The sequence below is a fragment of the Centroberyx gerrardi genome, chromosome 3, assembly GCF_048128805.1.
Source record: "Centroberyx gerrardi isolate f3 chromosome 3, fCenGer3.hap1.cur.20231027, whole genome shotgun sequence".
Lineage (NCBI taxonomy): Eukaryota > Metazoa > Chordata > Actinopteri > Beryciformes > Berycidae > Centroberyx > Centroberyx gerrardi.
The window spans coordinates 2,201,189-2,217,242 of NC_135999.1; the positions used below are offsets into that span (position 1 = coordinate 2,201,189).

General features: G+C 42.4%; 1 protein-coding gene across 1 annotated transcript in view; it reads left to right on the forward strand.

Moving 5' to 3' along the window:
* Positions 1-15,743, forward strand: part of ero1b (endoplasmic reticulum oxidoreductase 1 beta) — a 29,149-nt gene extending 13,406 nt beyond the window's left edge. The window contains exons 7-15 of the mRNA XM_078282633.1: positions 31-151; positions 506-567; positions 1,228-1,251; positions 5,016-5,108; positions 6,628-6,874; positions 7,853-7,922; positions 8,850-8,936; positions 9,810-9,943; positions 10,996-15,743. Of these exons, the coding sequence (XP_078138759.1) occupies positions 31-151; positions 506-567; positions 1,228-1,251; positions 5,016-5,108; positions 6,628-6,874; positions 7,853-7,922; positions 8,850-8,936; positions 9,810-9,943; positions 10,996-11,056 (899 nt within the window). The 3' untranslated portion in view covers positions 11,057-15,743. The remainder of the gene's footprint in view (positions 1-30; positions 152-505; positions 568-1,227; positions 1,252-5,015; positions 5,109-6,627; positions 6,875-7,852; positions 7,923-8,849; positions 8,937-9,809; positions 9,944-10,995) is intronic.
* Positions 15,744-16,054: the final 311 nt, after the last annotated feature.

Sequence of the window (16,054 nt, forward strand, 5' to 3'; positions counted from 1 at the left end):
TGTGTGTGTGTGTGTGTGTGTGTGTTTCAGATGAAACGTCTCCAGACGCAGAGTACGTGGATCTGCTGCTGAACCCGGAGCGCTACACCGGATACAAGGGTCCTTCAGCCTGGAGGGTGTGGAACAGCATCTACGAGGAGAACTGCTTCAAGTGAGACACACACACACACACACACACACACACACACTACATCCAGGGTTACTACATAGGTTACTACATACATAACTATTGATAATCAATTTGACAATTTCCAGGTCTTGAAAAGTATTGGAATTACCCCAAATTCTGTGAAATCATGGTACTAGTATTTCACTGATATGGGTTTTTGGTGGCTGATACCAATACTACTTTTTACTGACCAGAATAACACTTTGCATTTTTGTTTTTGCCATGAAAATGGTTAAATTTAAAGATCTTGAAATGTTTGCTATCGGCAGCTTTGACCTAAAAATATCTGTGTCGGCCTTGAACAATATTGTTAATAAAATGCGTTTCCCACGGCAGGCCCAGGTCCGTGTACCGACCTCTGAACCCTCTGGCCCCGAGCAGAGGTGAGTATCGTGAGAGTCCAGACTTACAGCTCACTTTTTCAGCTTGGTTTTAGTAACAAACCCGGACCCAGTGCAGTTCACAAGAGGTGAAACCAAAACTTACTTCAAATTTTATCACCTTTCCTGCCAAGTGTGTTGTGGGTAAAGATGCAGATATTATTATTATATTTTAGCAGCGTTTCTTTTTTGATGATATGAACTTGACACACTGGTCATGACCTATTTTAGTACAAACAAAAAATAATCACAAGTTTTGTGTATGGACTGTCTCTACTGTAAATATAGTCAATATTTCTCATTTATTGTGTTTCTAATCTCCACTTTTCACTGTTTTTTTTAATGCCTTTGCTCTGAAAAGTGTATTTAGGAATTCTGGTTAAATGTCTTCAATTAACTTGCTGTTATAATCTAATTCGTCTTTTGCCTTTGCACCTTGTGATATTTAGATCATGTTTGTGTGTGTGTGCATTATTTCCTAGATGTGTGTGTGTGTGTGTGTGTGTATATTAATAGAACAGATATAACAGCTTTGTTCTCTCTCTTCCTCTCTGTCTTCCTTCAGGAGACGATGATGGTGAGTGTTAACTAACTGGTTTCAGATGAATATATTTTTAGTTGTGTGTTAAAGAACTGACAACAGCTCTACTTTTGTTCCCTTTTTCTCTCGTGCAGGAGAGGGTTTCTACAACTGGCTCGAAGGTAACGACGATCTCATGTTTTCTCCTTTTTCCTATATTTTTGTAGCCTGATATTCAGACTGAATATCCGTTTCGTCCCACTACATTATTCAGTCTGACCTCCATGTTAGTTTTCTGTGTGTGTGTGGGCTGGGGGGTGGGGTGGGGGGGTGGGGGGGGGTTGATTTTCCCCGAACCGATCACTAGTGACCGACGTCTCCGGCCGCGTATTTACTAACTTTACCAAACATGTCAGTCGTTTTTGACAGAAATATTGTCTTTGCAAAGACAATATGTTGGTTAAGGGGATATTTCAACAAATATTATTCTGCTGAAATGCCAGTGAAAAACCGTTGCATGAACGGTTCAAACTTTAGTCCCGCCCACAAAGGTGCTGATTGGCCTGACCGTTTTTCCTAGCTAGAAATTGCTGTTGAAGAGAGCAACACCAGACTCTGAATCGCTCGACCAAATGTGAAGAGTGGAGGGACGAGACTCAGGAGTCTGGAACCAGGCTAATATTTTTGTCATTTTCATTAAAATAATTTGTGACATTTTCATATAAATAAATGTCAGTTTTGCTACTCTCTATCCTGGATTGCTCTCAGCAGTGATTCAGCTTATATCCAGTTCATAAATCGGTGTCGGTGAACAATCCTCTGCCGCACAGGAAGTGATGCGTTCTACATTTCCTGGTTTGTTTGGAATCAACAGAAGAAGAAGAACTGGGTAGTTAGCATGAGCAGCGATAGCCACCATGGCTGAACAGACAGAGAAAAGAGAAACTCAGACTGCATCAACAGGATGCATGTTTGATTGACAGGTGATCTGTGGGAAGTGCAGTACAGAAACCCCACAGTGATGAGGCTGAGCAACAAAGATGGAGACTAAATTAAAGCTACACTAAGCGTTTTTTTCTGACCACTAGAGGGTGACAGAAACAGCAACACATTTTGTAAACACACACAGTAAAACTACTGGGCTACAGAAGCCCCTAAGGACAAACTGTGCATAAAGGCTAAAATAAACGTACCTACGGAGAAATATCGCCGGTTACCAGTCTCACTTTGCCAGATTTTTCTCCCGCTGAAGGTCACATGACCCACAATGACAAGTGAAGAGGCAGGTAGCAAGTTTACTAGTTGAAAACGTTTACTCGCTCGCTTCATCGATTCTCCATTACTCAGCCGACTTTGACAACAAGCTTTAGGAAAGAGGAGAAAACAACAACAAGCTGCTGCTGTGTGGCTGTTTGTTTACATCATTACGTCTCACGGAAATCTCCACGCAGCACACGCTAGTTTCAGGATTGGTTACAGGGTCTGAAATCGCTTATTGCAGGTTTAAATAAAACAAGGATCTTGCAGATTATGACTTTAATTGAATATTAGCTAATGGAATCATCGCACTCAACAGCGCAGCCTTCACTTCCTACTGAAGCAGAATTTATACTTTTGGAAACAACCCAAACTCTCATGAGATGCTTTGAATTTCACCCAAACATCCAAAACCTCAGGTGAATGATGAAGCCGATCCTGAAGTGCAGCAGCAGCAGTTCCTCTAATGTCCGGCTCCAAAAAGAGTCCGGCTCCAAAAAGAGTCCAAACCACCCGACTCCATGAAGTCACTGGACCACAACCCAACTTCTGCTAAAAATATAAAGTCAATAAATTTTTTCCACAAGAGGTTTTGGCCTCAGTAGCTAATTTCACTTCTTCTAATTTCAAAATAATTATGTCATTAACACATATGACAGATAAAACATGGGGTTGTTTTCCTAGTGACTGACAGGTGCCAATTACGGGCCAATAGCAAGCTGAGCTGCGGCTCTACGAATGACCCAAACTCCGCCCCCTCCACCTTGGCTCCGCCCTCTGGCTCTCTTTGGCTGCTCTGGCTCCACAAAAACGTCAACATGGTCGGCGACCGTAAACAACAATCTCCAGGCTTCAAAACCCCTCAGAAGCCAGCAGGTGAAGAACACTCACTGCTCCATCTGTTTCTACAGTCTGTGATCTCACCTCCTCAACATCGTTCCTCCTGCAGACTTCTGGCTGTAGAGCAGCTATTTTTGCCGAAGCGGATCTTCTGAAAATATCTCCCGCGTTCCCTCTCGTCTTCGCGGCCTCAGAGTCTCACAGAACAGAACAGCGGCCGCTTTATCTCCTCTTCTGCCTCGTCTGAAGTGTTTCTGCAGAGACAGACAGACAGACCGGCTGCTGGAGACTCCCGGGGGGATCGTCGGGTACAAAGAGCCCATACAGAGCTCCCGGGAAGATGAGCTTTCATAAACGCAGCCTTTCTTGTGACACAAAGAGGCTGGACCGCAGCCCAAACTATGATTCAGCCGCCATGAGTTTTAAGTTTGATACCGATCTGTTTGGATTGAAGCTGCCCGATAGCCGATATTTTGCGTTGATATTGTTAAAGAAATATAATCCCGCACAGTATCTACCTTTTTGGTTTTTGTTCTATGCACCTGTCACTCAAAGGCCATTTTCATGCCTAAAAAATCAAAAAAAGGACCAGAATTCAATGTTTCCCTGAGAATTTTATTGTTGAGGGTGGAAAAACCAGTAAAGTTATGAGTGGTACACTGAACCCTGTTCACTCACTCAACTGGGATTGTACGATGGCTTTAATCAAACACACACTGCTCTGTTCGTGTCCTTCAGGCTTGTTGTGTTCACACTTCGCTCTTGATAAGAGTGGCGGCTAAATGCCAAAAATGTTAATACAGTGCTCTGCTTAGCAGCGTTGGCAGGTGAATGTGTGAATGTCCGTTGAACAGCAAGTTCGTCTGCATTCCCTATTGAATGAGAGGCGGCATAGAAACTTTGTGGATTGTGGGAAGGTGAGCGTCAAAAAGTTCCAGCCGTTGCAAGGAGGAGGAGGCAAAAAGTAGAGCTCAAATCTGCTTTATGCAAATCTCAGGCAGCTGGAGCAAGCATCGACAAATAGAAAGGCAGAAGTCCGTTTGATCGATCGTGAAATGGAGGAGATGAGATGGAGGACAAACTAATAGTTGCTGTTTATAGCATCCAATCTATGATTAAGGATGATTTATAACAAATTAAATCGAGTTCGGCCTGTAATCACAGCACAACCCACTTTTTAATTTAAAAACATTCATAAAGATAACTTGTATAGAAGCTCATTAGTATTCAATAGAGAATTTATTTGGGATAAGCCCTAGACCATCAGATTTGCCCGACGCCCATTCCCACAACCACAAAGAATTTTTGAGCGTAGCGTTGTCGAGTGGGAGGGGCTTCATCTGTGTAACGGAGAGAGAAGTGAGCTGGTGACTGGATGGTCGCTGGTTTGAATCCCCAGATGGGAAGAATCTAGGCGAGGGAAGTGTGATTGACAGTGTTAGTGTATCTCTAATAAATCTGACCATTTTCTTGCCAGAAAATTCCCCAAAAATGTAATTGTCCATTGAAAACCAAGTATAGTAGTAACCATGATAATAAGAATAATTTGGTGATAATAATGTGGATCAATATATCTCATTAGAATCAGTTCAGGTTAATGTCTTCCCATAGACAATCAGTGTAGTATCGATCAGTTCTTCAATAAACATGTAATCAATCAAACGTCCAGTGTGACATCATCATATCAGACATCAAACTGGAGCAGATGTGATTTTAATAAAAGGACGATATCAGCTCCAGATATCAGTCTAACCCTGATTCTCTCTCTCTCTCTCTCTTTCCATCTCCCCCTCCTCTCTCTCTCTCTCTCTCTCTCTCTCTCTCTCCCTCTCTCCCTCTCTCCCTCCAGGCTTGTGTCTAGAGAAGAGGGTTTTCTACCGGCTCATCTCTGGCCTCCACAGCAGCATCAACATCCATCTGTGTGCCCAGTACTTGCTGGACGGTAGGAGAATGGCATTTAAATACCAGTCACACAAACACCAGTCTTTGGTTTTCATGGCTAAGTCAACCCTGTTAGTGCCTTGCTCTCCATTCAGTAACACAGCAACACATACAGTATACTCCTCACACACATACTTTTGGCACCACATTATTTTCTGTGCTGCACTCAAATCCAATTACTGCTCCATTTTTCAAGGTTCAAGGTAAACTCTATTATACCTGAAGGTAAATTGGTCTTGCAGTCAGGTAAAATCGGCCGACTCTAAAGTTTAAGACACAATACATAATACATAACACTCCACATACAATTCAGTAAATGACATGAAAGTGAATAACAGGACAAAGTGCAGAAAGATAAGATGCCTAAGAAGCTTTCTTTTGTTCAACAGTGTGAACGAAGGATAGATTATTACGCATCGGTGTACTTTCTCACCTACGAAACCCACGCTAGTTTGTTTTGGCCATAAAAGCAGTAAAATTGCAACTCGCTTTCGTTTGAGTTTTTGACTGCATCTATTGTCAGGACTCTTTGGCTCTGATTCCTGTACCTCCTTATTACAGAGCAGGGACAGGCAGTCATGTACCACGGAGGGCAGGAATTTAACCTTATTTTACTTAGGGATGCACCGATACTGTTTTTTTTACTGCCGATCCGATAACGATACCAGAATTTTGAGTATCAACCGATACCGAGTACCGATCCGATATTGACCCCTTTTTTTTCTTCTGTAATTACACAGCTGCATACAACATGTAAATAACATGGGAACAATAATTTTATTGTTAAAGAAAAGAAAAGCAGCAGGGCAAAAGAACTGACCAAAATAGGAATGACAGTTCCTAGGATATATAAAAGATTGCTGCAATATAGGGATACAGTGCAAAAAAACTCACAAAAGTGCAAAAGAGCAATAAACTGACCAGTGCATACTGCTACAAAACAATATTGAAACAACCATACAGCCTTTGCTTATATTTTTTTTCCTCTTCTTTAGTGTGAATAACTGACAGAAGAAATACTGCTACACATAGGCTTTTTCTGGGCATAACATCCAGTGTGTGCCGAGTCTAGTCTAGTTTTAATCACTTAAGGACAAGAGGCAGGTTTTTCTTCAGAAACAGAAGCATCTCACCTCTCTCTGCTGTCAGCCTGTTCCTCCGTTCACTGACAGTGTTGACAGTCACTGACGCTGACGCACGCACAGGTCGCCAACTCAGGCATGTTTTACGGCAGGTGACTACGCCCGTTTATTACTCCGGGGGCTCGAACTGATTGCTCTGGATCGGATCGGATTATAACGTTAGCTGCCACCGATGTCCGATCCAGCATTTTAGGCCAATATCGTCCCGATACCGATGCCAAGTATCGGATCGGTGCATCCCTAATTTTACTTTCGTACTCATTGTAAGCGTGTCTGGATAAGAGCCTTGGCTAAATGTCCCCCAATGAATGTAAAACTGTAATGGTGGAGTACTGCATTATGTGAGTAAGATGGCGGTGTTGTACCTGGCCTCCTCAGAGGCGTGGGGCAAGTCGGTGTGGGGCCCCAACGTTCAGGAGTTTCGTCAGCGCTTCGACCCGGCGGAGACGAAGGGCGAGGGCACCCGGCGCCTGAAGAACCTGTACTTCCTGTACCTGATCGAGCTGCGGGCGCTCTCCAAGGTGGCGCCCTACTTCGAACGCGCCTTCATCAACCTGTACACCGGAAACTCCCAGGAGGACGGAGCCACCAAGGACCTGCTGCTGCGGGTCTTCAACGAGACCAAGTAAGAAGCACTCATGAAGCAAAGGCTTTGAAATGAATTTGATAATTTAAAGTACTTTAGACTATATTACTGTAGAGTGATACGGCCGTGTTGTCCAGCCGCTGTCAGCAGAAATCATATTGAACACCAACAAAAACATTCAAATCCAGTCAAGAATTTGTGTAGTATTTGACATTATATAGTTTAATGTTTTTCATTTTATAATTTATTTTCTTTGTTGTATTATCTGTGACTTTATGTATGTTTAATTGCTGCCGTCTTGGCCATGTTTCTCTTGAAAAAAGGACTTAAAATCTCTTTTGCAATCTGAGACTTTACCTGGTTAAATAAAGGTAAAAAAAAAAAAAAATTTAACCTCTGGAAATTTTGAAATGGGAAAACGTGTTTGACACACAAACAGAAGGTCTCGATTTCTATATAAAATGGCACAAAGGTCGAAGAGGGTGGGCAATATATTTTTTTTAAATCTCCTTGATCTTAGATTTAGTTTCAGCTCCAAGGAAGGGAAACAGCTCAGAGCTGGAATCCAAACCTGTTCAGTTTTGAGTACATAGTTTTTACTGTGTACTATGTATGTATTACTTGGTAAAGCCTCAGTGAAACCCAGCCGACTGATCTTTAATTTTGCTCATGCTTACAATTATTTATACAACTATATTGTATTATAGACATATTATAGATAACAGGCTAAACAATGTTGTACTATTGATAGTTGGGTATTCATATACACAAAGCTTGTACATCCGAAAATTTTGACAAAGCGGGGAAGGGGAACGATGGCAGCCAAAGTCGCACATGGATGAAAAGTTTCCATTTATTTTCCTATTTTGTATTTACTTTGTATTTTGCTCATGTTTACCTGTTTTCCCCACCACTGTTATGTGCAATTATATGCTAATTTCCACCAAAAAAAACATTTTAATGCCATTTCATAATTCATTACAAAGTATTAAACTAACAGTCCCACTTGTCTTCCAGAGCTTTCCCAATGCACTTTGATGAGAAGTCCATGTTCGCCGGCCACAAGATGGAAGCCAAAACATTAAAGGTGAATAGTAGAGTATCATCTGACATGTTGTGTTTTCAGGAGACAGTAGGGTTGGTTTCCATGTGTTTTTTTTTTTTAGCGGTGGGACGGAGCAGGTGCCTTCGCTCCTGCTGTTTGTCTGTTCTCTTTGCATGAGCAGTGAAGCAAACCAGCCAGGAACGGGTCAACAGTTCGATTTATTTTTATCAGCTTCAGATGCTTTCAGTGTCTGTTTGAGGCCAGCATGACAAAAGCAGACTAACCCTCTTTCATAATCCTTTAACAAGGGCTGCCTGTATAACTGGTTCAGTTTGGTGTGTGTGTGTACAAACTGTGTGTCATGTTACTGTCATGATGCCCTACTCTCTGAAAAATACTTCAAATAGAATAGAAACAAGACAAGAAACGGGAAGTGTATGCGAGTTAGAGAACAGTTGATGTATTTGTTCCGTAATTTAAACAGCAGTACACTAGAGATGGGACAGTATGTATTGAAATTCAATACATCGCAATACAAGAATGTTGTGTCAGGAACATGAATGGTGATATCAGCTCCATGTTATTCTGCTGTCAGGAACATGAATGGTGATATCAGCTCCATGTTATTCTGCTGTAGTAATCACTAATGAGACTCTTGACCATCACAGTTTCACAAGCTCTCCATCCAAATTATATTATTGTCACTTTGTAATGACATTTTTAAATTGGTGTTTACAGTCGTGAGATAAGGGGATCGTCCCATTCCTACACCCAGAAGTCTCAACCTTTCAGACAGATATGAAGAAATCCTAAACATACTTTTAGCAACTGAAAGCCAGCTGGTATGAATGAGGTGGCTGCTTCTATATGTGCGGTATGAGGGTTAGGGTTAGGGAATATGTCTGAACTTATCATCTCCACAGTAAACGGAAAGCTCTGAACGTCCTCGTCTCGTCTCTTTTCTCCCAGGAGGAATTCCGCCTCCATTTTAAAAACATCTCTCGGATCATGGACTGCGTTGGCTGCAGTAAGTGTCGGCTCTGGGGAAAACTGCAGGTAGGACATGGACTGTTTCTCTCTTGTTATATTTAGGGCTGTGTGTAGGTTTGCTCTTACGGGTTTTAGCAAAATATCTGTACGTCTGAATTGATATTCCAAATACTCTGTTTCAAGTACATAAAATCGGTTGGAATAAACGCAATGAGCATAAGTGTATTTGCATAAAGATGTCTACTGCTTGGTCTGATGTAATTCTGTTCATGATGATAGTTTCAGAATAGTAAGGTCATTTGCTAAAAAAAAATCCTTTTAAGCAGTGACAGCTGGGCAATAGAGGACCACACCTACACTTAAGTTTTTCAAAACCTTTTTTATAAATTTGAATTCTATTCAATATTACAGGGCTAGGTCATATTTGCACATTGTCACATGCACTTTTACTCTTTTACCTCTAATCTTATGTATATTTTAACCCTTATGTCTGTTTATTTGTTTTTGTGGTATGTCATTTATGAGCCACATCAAAGACAATTTTGCTTGTGATAGACAAAGTTTTCTGAGTCTAAATTACTTTTACAGTAAAAACAAATATATATTTGATTGCCATTTATTGCCCCATCTAGTGGCACCAAACGGTACAATTGAGAGAAAAGAAAAAAAGGGGAAAGAAAAAAGGGAGTACAAAACTATTATTATCATATTCTGTATATTGATAAAAATGCTAAATGATGAGGTGAATTTTTGGTCGTACGCTGTACATTTAAAGAACCAGAAGAAAAAAATGTCCAGCAACAGTTGGTGGTAGAATATGTTCTTCTGTTTGGAGAGCGAAGTAGCTGCAGATCTGTCCGTTCTTTAAACCTTGATCAGTAAAATCTTGAAGTGACGGCAGGTTGACCTCCATGTGTCCGTCCCGTGTGTTGTTTTCAGACTCAGGGCCTGGGCACGGCTCTGAAGATCCTGTTCTCTGAGAAGGAGATCAAGAACCTCCCTGAACACAGTCCCTCCAAGGGCTTCCAGCTGACGCGGCAGGAGATCGTGGCCTTACTGAACGGCTTCAGCAGGTAGGCTCGTCTCTCTCGGGAGCAGAGTGAAAGTTTCTGAAGTATTACTGTGGGATAGAACAGCTAGTTCTAGCTAAAGATAGGGACACACTACACGACTGAACAGACAGCACACACTGGCTTTCACAGTTTTTGTCTTGCGTCGGAGAGGAGCAAAGACTAGACTGGTTGGATTCAGGGAACACACACTCTTGATGATCAGTTGGATTGGGGGAACACACACTAGACGATCAGTTGGATTTGGGGAACACACACTTGACGATCAGTTGGATTCAGGGAACACACACTAGACGATCAGTTGGATTTGGGGAACACACACTTGACGATCAGTTGGATTCAGGGAACACACTCTTAACGATCAGTTGGATTTGGGGAACACACACTCTTGATGATCAGTTGGATTCAGGGAACACACACGTAACGATCGGTTGGATTCAGGGAACACACACTTAACGATCAGTTGGATTCAGGGAACACACACTTAACGATCGGTTGGATTCGGGGAACACACTTGACGATCAGTTGGATTCAGGGAACACACTCTTGATGATCAGTTGGATTCAGGGAACACACATCCAGATATCAGTCTAACCCTGATTCTCTCTCTCTCTCTCTTTCCATCTCCCCCTCCTCTCTCTCTCTCTCTGTCTCTCTCTGTCTCTCTCTCTCTGTCTCTCTCTCTCTCTCTCTCTCTCTCTCTCTCTCTGTCTCTCTCTCTCCCTCTCTCTCTCTCTGTCTCTCTCTCTGTCTCTCTCTCTCTCTGTCTCTCTCTCTGTCTCTCTCTCTCTGTCTCTCTCTCTCTCTCTCTCTCTCTCTCGTCTCTCTCTCTGTCTCTCTCTCTCCCTCTCTCTCTCTCTGTCTCTCTCTCTGTCTCTCTCTCTCTCTGTCTCTCTCTCTGTCTCTCTCTCTCTCTCTCTCTCTCTGTCTCTCTCTCTCTCTGTCTCTCTCTCTGTCTCTCTCTCTCTCTCTCTCTGTCTCTGTCTCTCTCTCTCTCTCTCTCTCTCTCTCTCTCTCTCTCTCTCTCTCTCTCTCTCTCTCTCTCTCTCTCTCAGGTTGTCCACCAGTATACAGCAGCTGCACAGTTTCCGCTCTCTGTTGAAGGAGAAGAGGTAACAGACGCTCCTCCTGGCCAGCAGGTGGCACCAGCCCACAGGGAACTGCAATAGTCTTATCCTAGCCCAGAATAAGGCCTTTTTCAGGGACATCAGGATCAACACTGAACCCCCCCCCACCCACCCAATTAAACCTCTGTTTTCCCTGTAACATCCCCCGTACTTTTTTGTTTAACACCAAGGTCTCAAAGATCTTGAACGGTAACTTTCAGCCTATTGCCTTTGTCAATATAGTCTTGAAGTCATGAAAATATCATCCACAAACATTTCCCCCCCCCCAAAATTGTCAAAATGGTCAGCAGGTGACTAAATCAAAACTCTTTTGACCCCAACATTTTTTGATTTCTTTGTTTTGGAACTTTTTTTGATCTCAACATTTTCTTTTTTATCTCTTTGGTTTGGGTCTTAAGAAGCTGACATGGAAAAGTCCCAGGTTGACGGAGTGTGTTGGTGACGTTCAGCACCTTTCTAACAGTGTGGATGTTGATGATGGAAGTGACCAAACCCCTCAGTGACTGGAAGGACTGATGTTAGCCTGGTAACAACAGATTAACATGCTCTGTATTCGGTAAAATGTATTCAGATCATCGATCCGGATGACAGGCAGTTTGTAAAGGAGCAGGGCAGAAAGGAACCAACATGTTTGAGGTAAAGCAGATGGGGAAACTTTCTCAAATCGCTACAACTTCACTGTTCAGTATCCATTTTTCCTCCTTCACTGACCACAGCTTCTACCGACAAGCGTCACATTGGATTTTAATACTTGTGAGAACCAGATTTGGACGGATCAGGACTTGTAAGAACTCTTTCCCCAAGGAAGGACTCGGCCATTAGCAGTCGAGTCTGGACGGAGCTCGTTTGCTCAGACTCCACTCTGGTGTGTGAACCATGCAGGACTCTGGTGTGTGAACCATGCAGGACTCTGGTGTGTGAACCATGCAGGACTCTGGTGTGTGAACCATGCAGGACTCTGGTGTGTGAACCATGCAGGACTCTGGTGTGTGAACCATGCAGGACTCTGGTGTGTGAACCATGCAGGACTCTGCTGCGTGTCGTGGGCTTTTCTTCTGTTTTCTTATTCTCTCCCTTTCCTCTGTCTCCTGTTTTCTCCCTCTGTAGAGAGAATGATGCTCAATGCCTGAGGATCTGGACCAATCTGCTTTTCTTTAGCATCTCAGGCGTAATCTGTCAGTAAGCTAGATGGTGTGTGTGTGTGTGTATGTGTGTGTTTTATGTGTGTGTGCGTGCACATGCAGGGTGAGAAATCGCCACCAGCCACATGCTGGTATATTTTTGCTGTGGCTGGTAAGTTACTGTAGCAGGTAAGCAGCCATCATTTGGAGTCCTATTCTACTCTGAACATCTAGTTGGCTGCAGCTAACGATTATTCTCATCGATTAATCTAACGATTCTTTCCCAGAGTCCAAAGTGATTCTTCAAATGTCTTACTCAGTCTGACCAGCAGCCAAGAAAAACCCAAAGTATTCATTTTGTAATTATATTAAACAGAGAAAAGCAGCAAATCTCAGTATTTGTGAAGCTTTAACCAGCAAATATTTGTTATTTTTACTTCATAAATGACTAAAACGATTAATCGATTATCAAAATTATAATCGATTCATTTTCTGTCGATCAAATAATCAATCAACAAATCGGCATTATAAAATAGTTAAAGTGGCTGGTGAGTTTTGTTTCTTCCTCTGTGTGTGTGTGTGTGTGTGTGTGTGTGTGTGTCAGTGTGTGTGTGTAGATCAGCAGTTGCAGCTATTGAATAATGAACTATGATTGATTCCATACTTAACCATGAGCTTGACACTAGCAGATTTTTGCTATTTTGCATTTCTAACTATTGAGAATCCGCCTGTCTGGATGAATGTTTGTTGCTCTGTCTGTCTCTCTAGTTGCTGCTGTGTGTTTGTGAAAACTCAGTTTTTGTTGGCATTATTTTAGCTTTTGGCCATGTTGTCTTAAAGCTCAACGTTAATCAGACCAGAGTAGTTGAAACATGAGAACTAGGAGCCGTTGGGTTCCCTTGAAATTAATTATTGCCTCAGTCGGACTTCATATACATTGTCAATTTTCTAAATTTATTTGGAGAAACGGATGATTGAGATGAAAGTAATTTCCTCATAGTGGATTAGGGCAGCTGGAGGGCGGCCTTGTGGTTGGAGAGAAAACGTCCCGTTAGCGACGAGGCTAACGTTAGCGACGAGGCTAACGTAGCTTCATCACAGACTGGACTTCTCTCTCTAGCTCTTCTAGTCAACATTAGCATGTTAGCGATCCATGGCAGCAAGGAGACAGAGAAGCTGCTTTGGTTCTTGCTGTAAAACCTCTCAGCTCAGTGACTTGCTGCGAGTCTCTTTATACAGAAGCTAGTCCGACGGGTCACAGCAAGATGGCCGCCGTCCTGGAACATTGATCTGAATGGGAATGACCGTTCTGTTCATTCAAGTTCAGTGGTGTCAACATAGTGAATTATGGGATGGACCAGCCACTGTGGATGGTGGACAAAAAATAGTTTCCTTCTCTGTGTAGAAGCTTATCTCGATCAATAAGCAACATGAAACAAGCAAAGGACACGACCGTGTCCGTTCAGATTGGTGACACACTGAACAAGATGAAGAGACAGTGAACGCCTCAGCTGTTCACTTTTAAGCATATTTAGCCCTTAGTTGGTAATTCCTGTCCAGATTCTCAGCTGGACATTCGTTGTGCTCGTTAGCAAAACTATTCATCTAAAGTATAAAGTGGACCAAAGAATTTTATGTTGCCTACGTTTTATTACTGTTTTTTGTTTGTGCGTTATACCCTTCCAGGAGGTGTTTTATCTTTTATTTGAATTATTCTTTGATCATCTTGCCAGTATGGTTTGGAGTTATGAGGTGACGGAATAGTAGATGAGCTTCACATTTTGCCGCTTCTGCACAGAACAGATACGATACACCAGATACGCTTTGAGCATAGAAATGATAGAAATTAGGGTTACACCGATATATCGGTCGGATGTGGGCCTTTTAACAAAAATAGGATATTGGCCGGTCGGGTGATGCAGGTGAGGATGGTTTTACTCAGCAGCTTCAGGCGCGGCAGTCTGTCAAAACCCGTCTCACCCGGCCTTAAGGAGTTGACACCTGAAATCATTTAATTTTCCTGAGTTTCAGTGGAGAGTTTTAGTGTCCTGTGGGTTCATGCTGTTCAGAGGCTTTTCCACCCGGCCGGGAAACACTGAAACCTTGTCTTTTTTTTTTTGGGCATGAAAATTGGGGTTGTTTACCTACAAAAACAACCTCAGATTGTTTTCCTCAAGGTTGTTTACCTGAAGTTGTTTTTCCCCCAAAAGCCAACCAAATGGAGAATAAAACTTGCATTAATGAGACAGGACCGCTCTGCGGGCTCCGTGGATTGGCCGATGTGACGATGTGTAAATTGAACAGTACTAATGAAAATAGACCAATTTAAAGATTTTGAATATCAGATGTCTGCAGTTTCAATCCAAAAATATCTGTACGCTCCTTCTGAAACCCAAAATGACACTGAGTGCATTTGGGATTGAATAAGAAGAAATCTGTTGAGCAGTGCAGCATCTCAGAGTCGCCTGGTTGTGTCTGTGAAGGGATGTGTGTGTGTGTGTGTGTGTTTGTGAGGGCGTGAGAAAGTGTGTGTGTTTGGTTGTGTGAGGGAAAGTGTGTGTTTGTGCACGTGGTGTAGAAACTGTGTGCATGAGACCGTGTGTGTGGCAGAAAGTTTGAGTGTTCGTGAGATAGAAAGTGTGTGTTTGTGTATGTGAGATAGAAAGTGTGTGTTTGTGTATGTGAGATAGAAAGTGTGTGTGTGTGTGTGTGTGTACATGGGGTAGAAACTATGTGCATGAGACTGGCAAAAAGTTTGTGTGTTCATGGTTATGAGGTAGAAAATGTGTGTGAGATGAGACCAAGTGTGTGTGGCAGAAAGTTTGAGTGTACGTGAGATAGAATGTGTGTGTGTGTGTGTGTGTGGGATAGAATGTGTTTGTGTACGTGACAGAAAGTGTGTGTGTGTTTGTGTGTACGAGACAAAGTGTGTGTGGCAGAAAGTTTCTGTGTTCATGTACGTGAGATAGAAAGTGTGTGTTCCTGTACATGAGATAAAATGTGTGTGTGTGTGGGATAGAAAGTGTGTGTGTTTGTGTACGTGGGATAAAAAGTGTGTGTTTGTGTGCACGAGGCAAAGTGTGTGTGGCAGAAGGTTTGTGTTCGTGTACGCAAGATAGAAAGTGTGTTTTTCTGTGCGAGTAAGACTGTGTACGCAAAATACAGTGTGTGTTTGTGAGCGTGCTTTTCGTATACGCAAGACAGAAAGTGTGTGTGTGTGTGTGTGTGTGTGTGTGTGTGTGTGTGAGAGAGAGAGAAGCTGTGTGCATGCCTCTCCTCTGAGCCTTGCATGCTGACAGCAGCTGTACATTCTGTGCAATCCACTGGTCGGCCTTAAGAGAGTCATTTTGGAAAAAGACAAAAAAAAAAAAAAAGCTTCCGCTCTTCAGCTTCACATGATCCACCAACCTGTACAATTTGTAAAAGACAGCAAAGACTGAAGTTTTCTTTCTTTTTCTTTAAAATCTATATGAATATATATAGTTGCACCCATACTGATGTGTATACTTGTTGAGTATATTTATTTGAACAGAGTAATAAATATTTCTGGACATCACCTAACTCCGTCTGGTTATTTCTAAAATCTTGTTCCCGCTGGTCAAGGAATTTCTGCAACTGAGGCTGGACCAAACCGATGTTTCTAGCTCGACACTTCAGAAAGTCGCTATAAGTCGCCAGATGATGTCATTTGATAATTTGCATATCAATATATAACCTACAGTCCCCGCTCTCAGCAGAGGGAGGGGGGTTATGCAGTGTGTGGGAAGCGCTGTGACCATCAGACCTCACTGGGTTAGACGAGCAAACCTGCATCAGCCACACACATTTATTGCCAAATGCTTTGGGATTCAACACATTAACACATT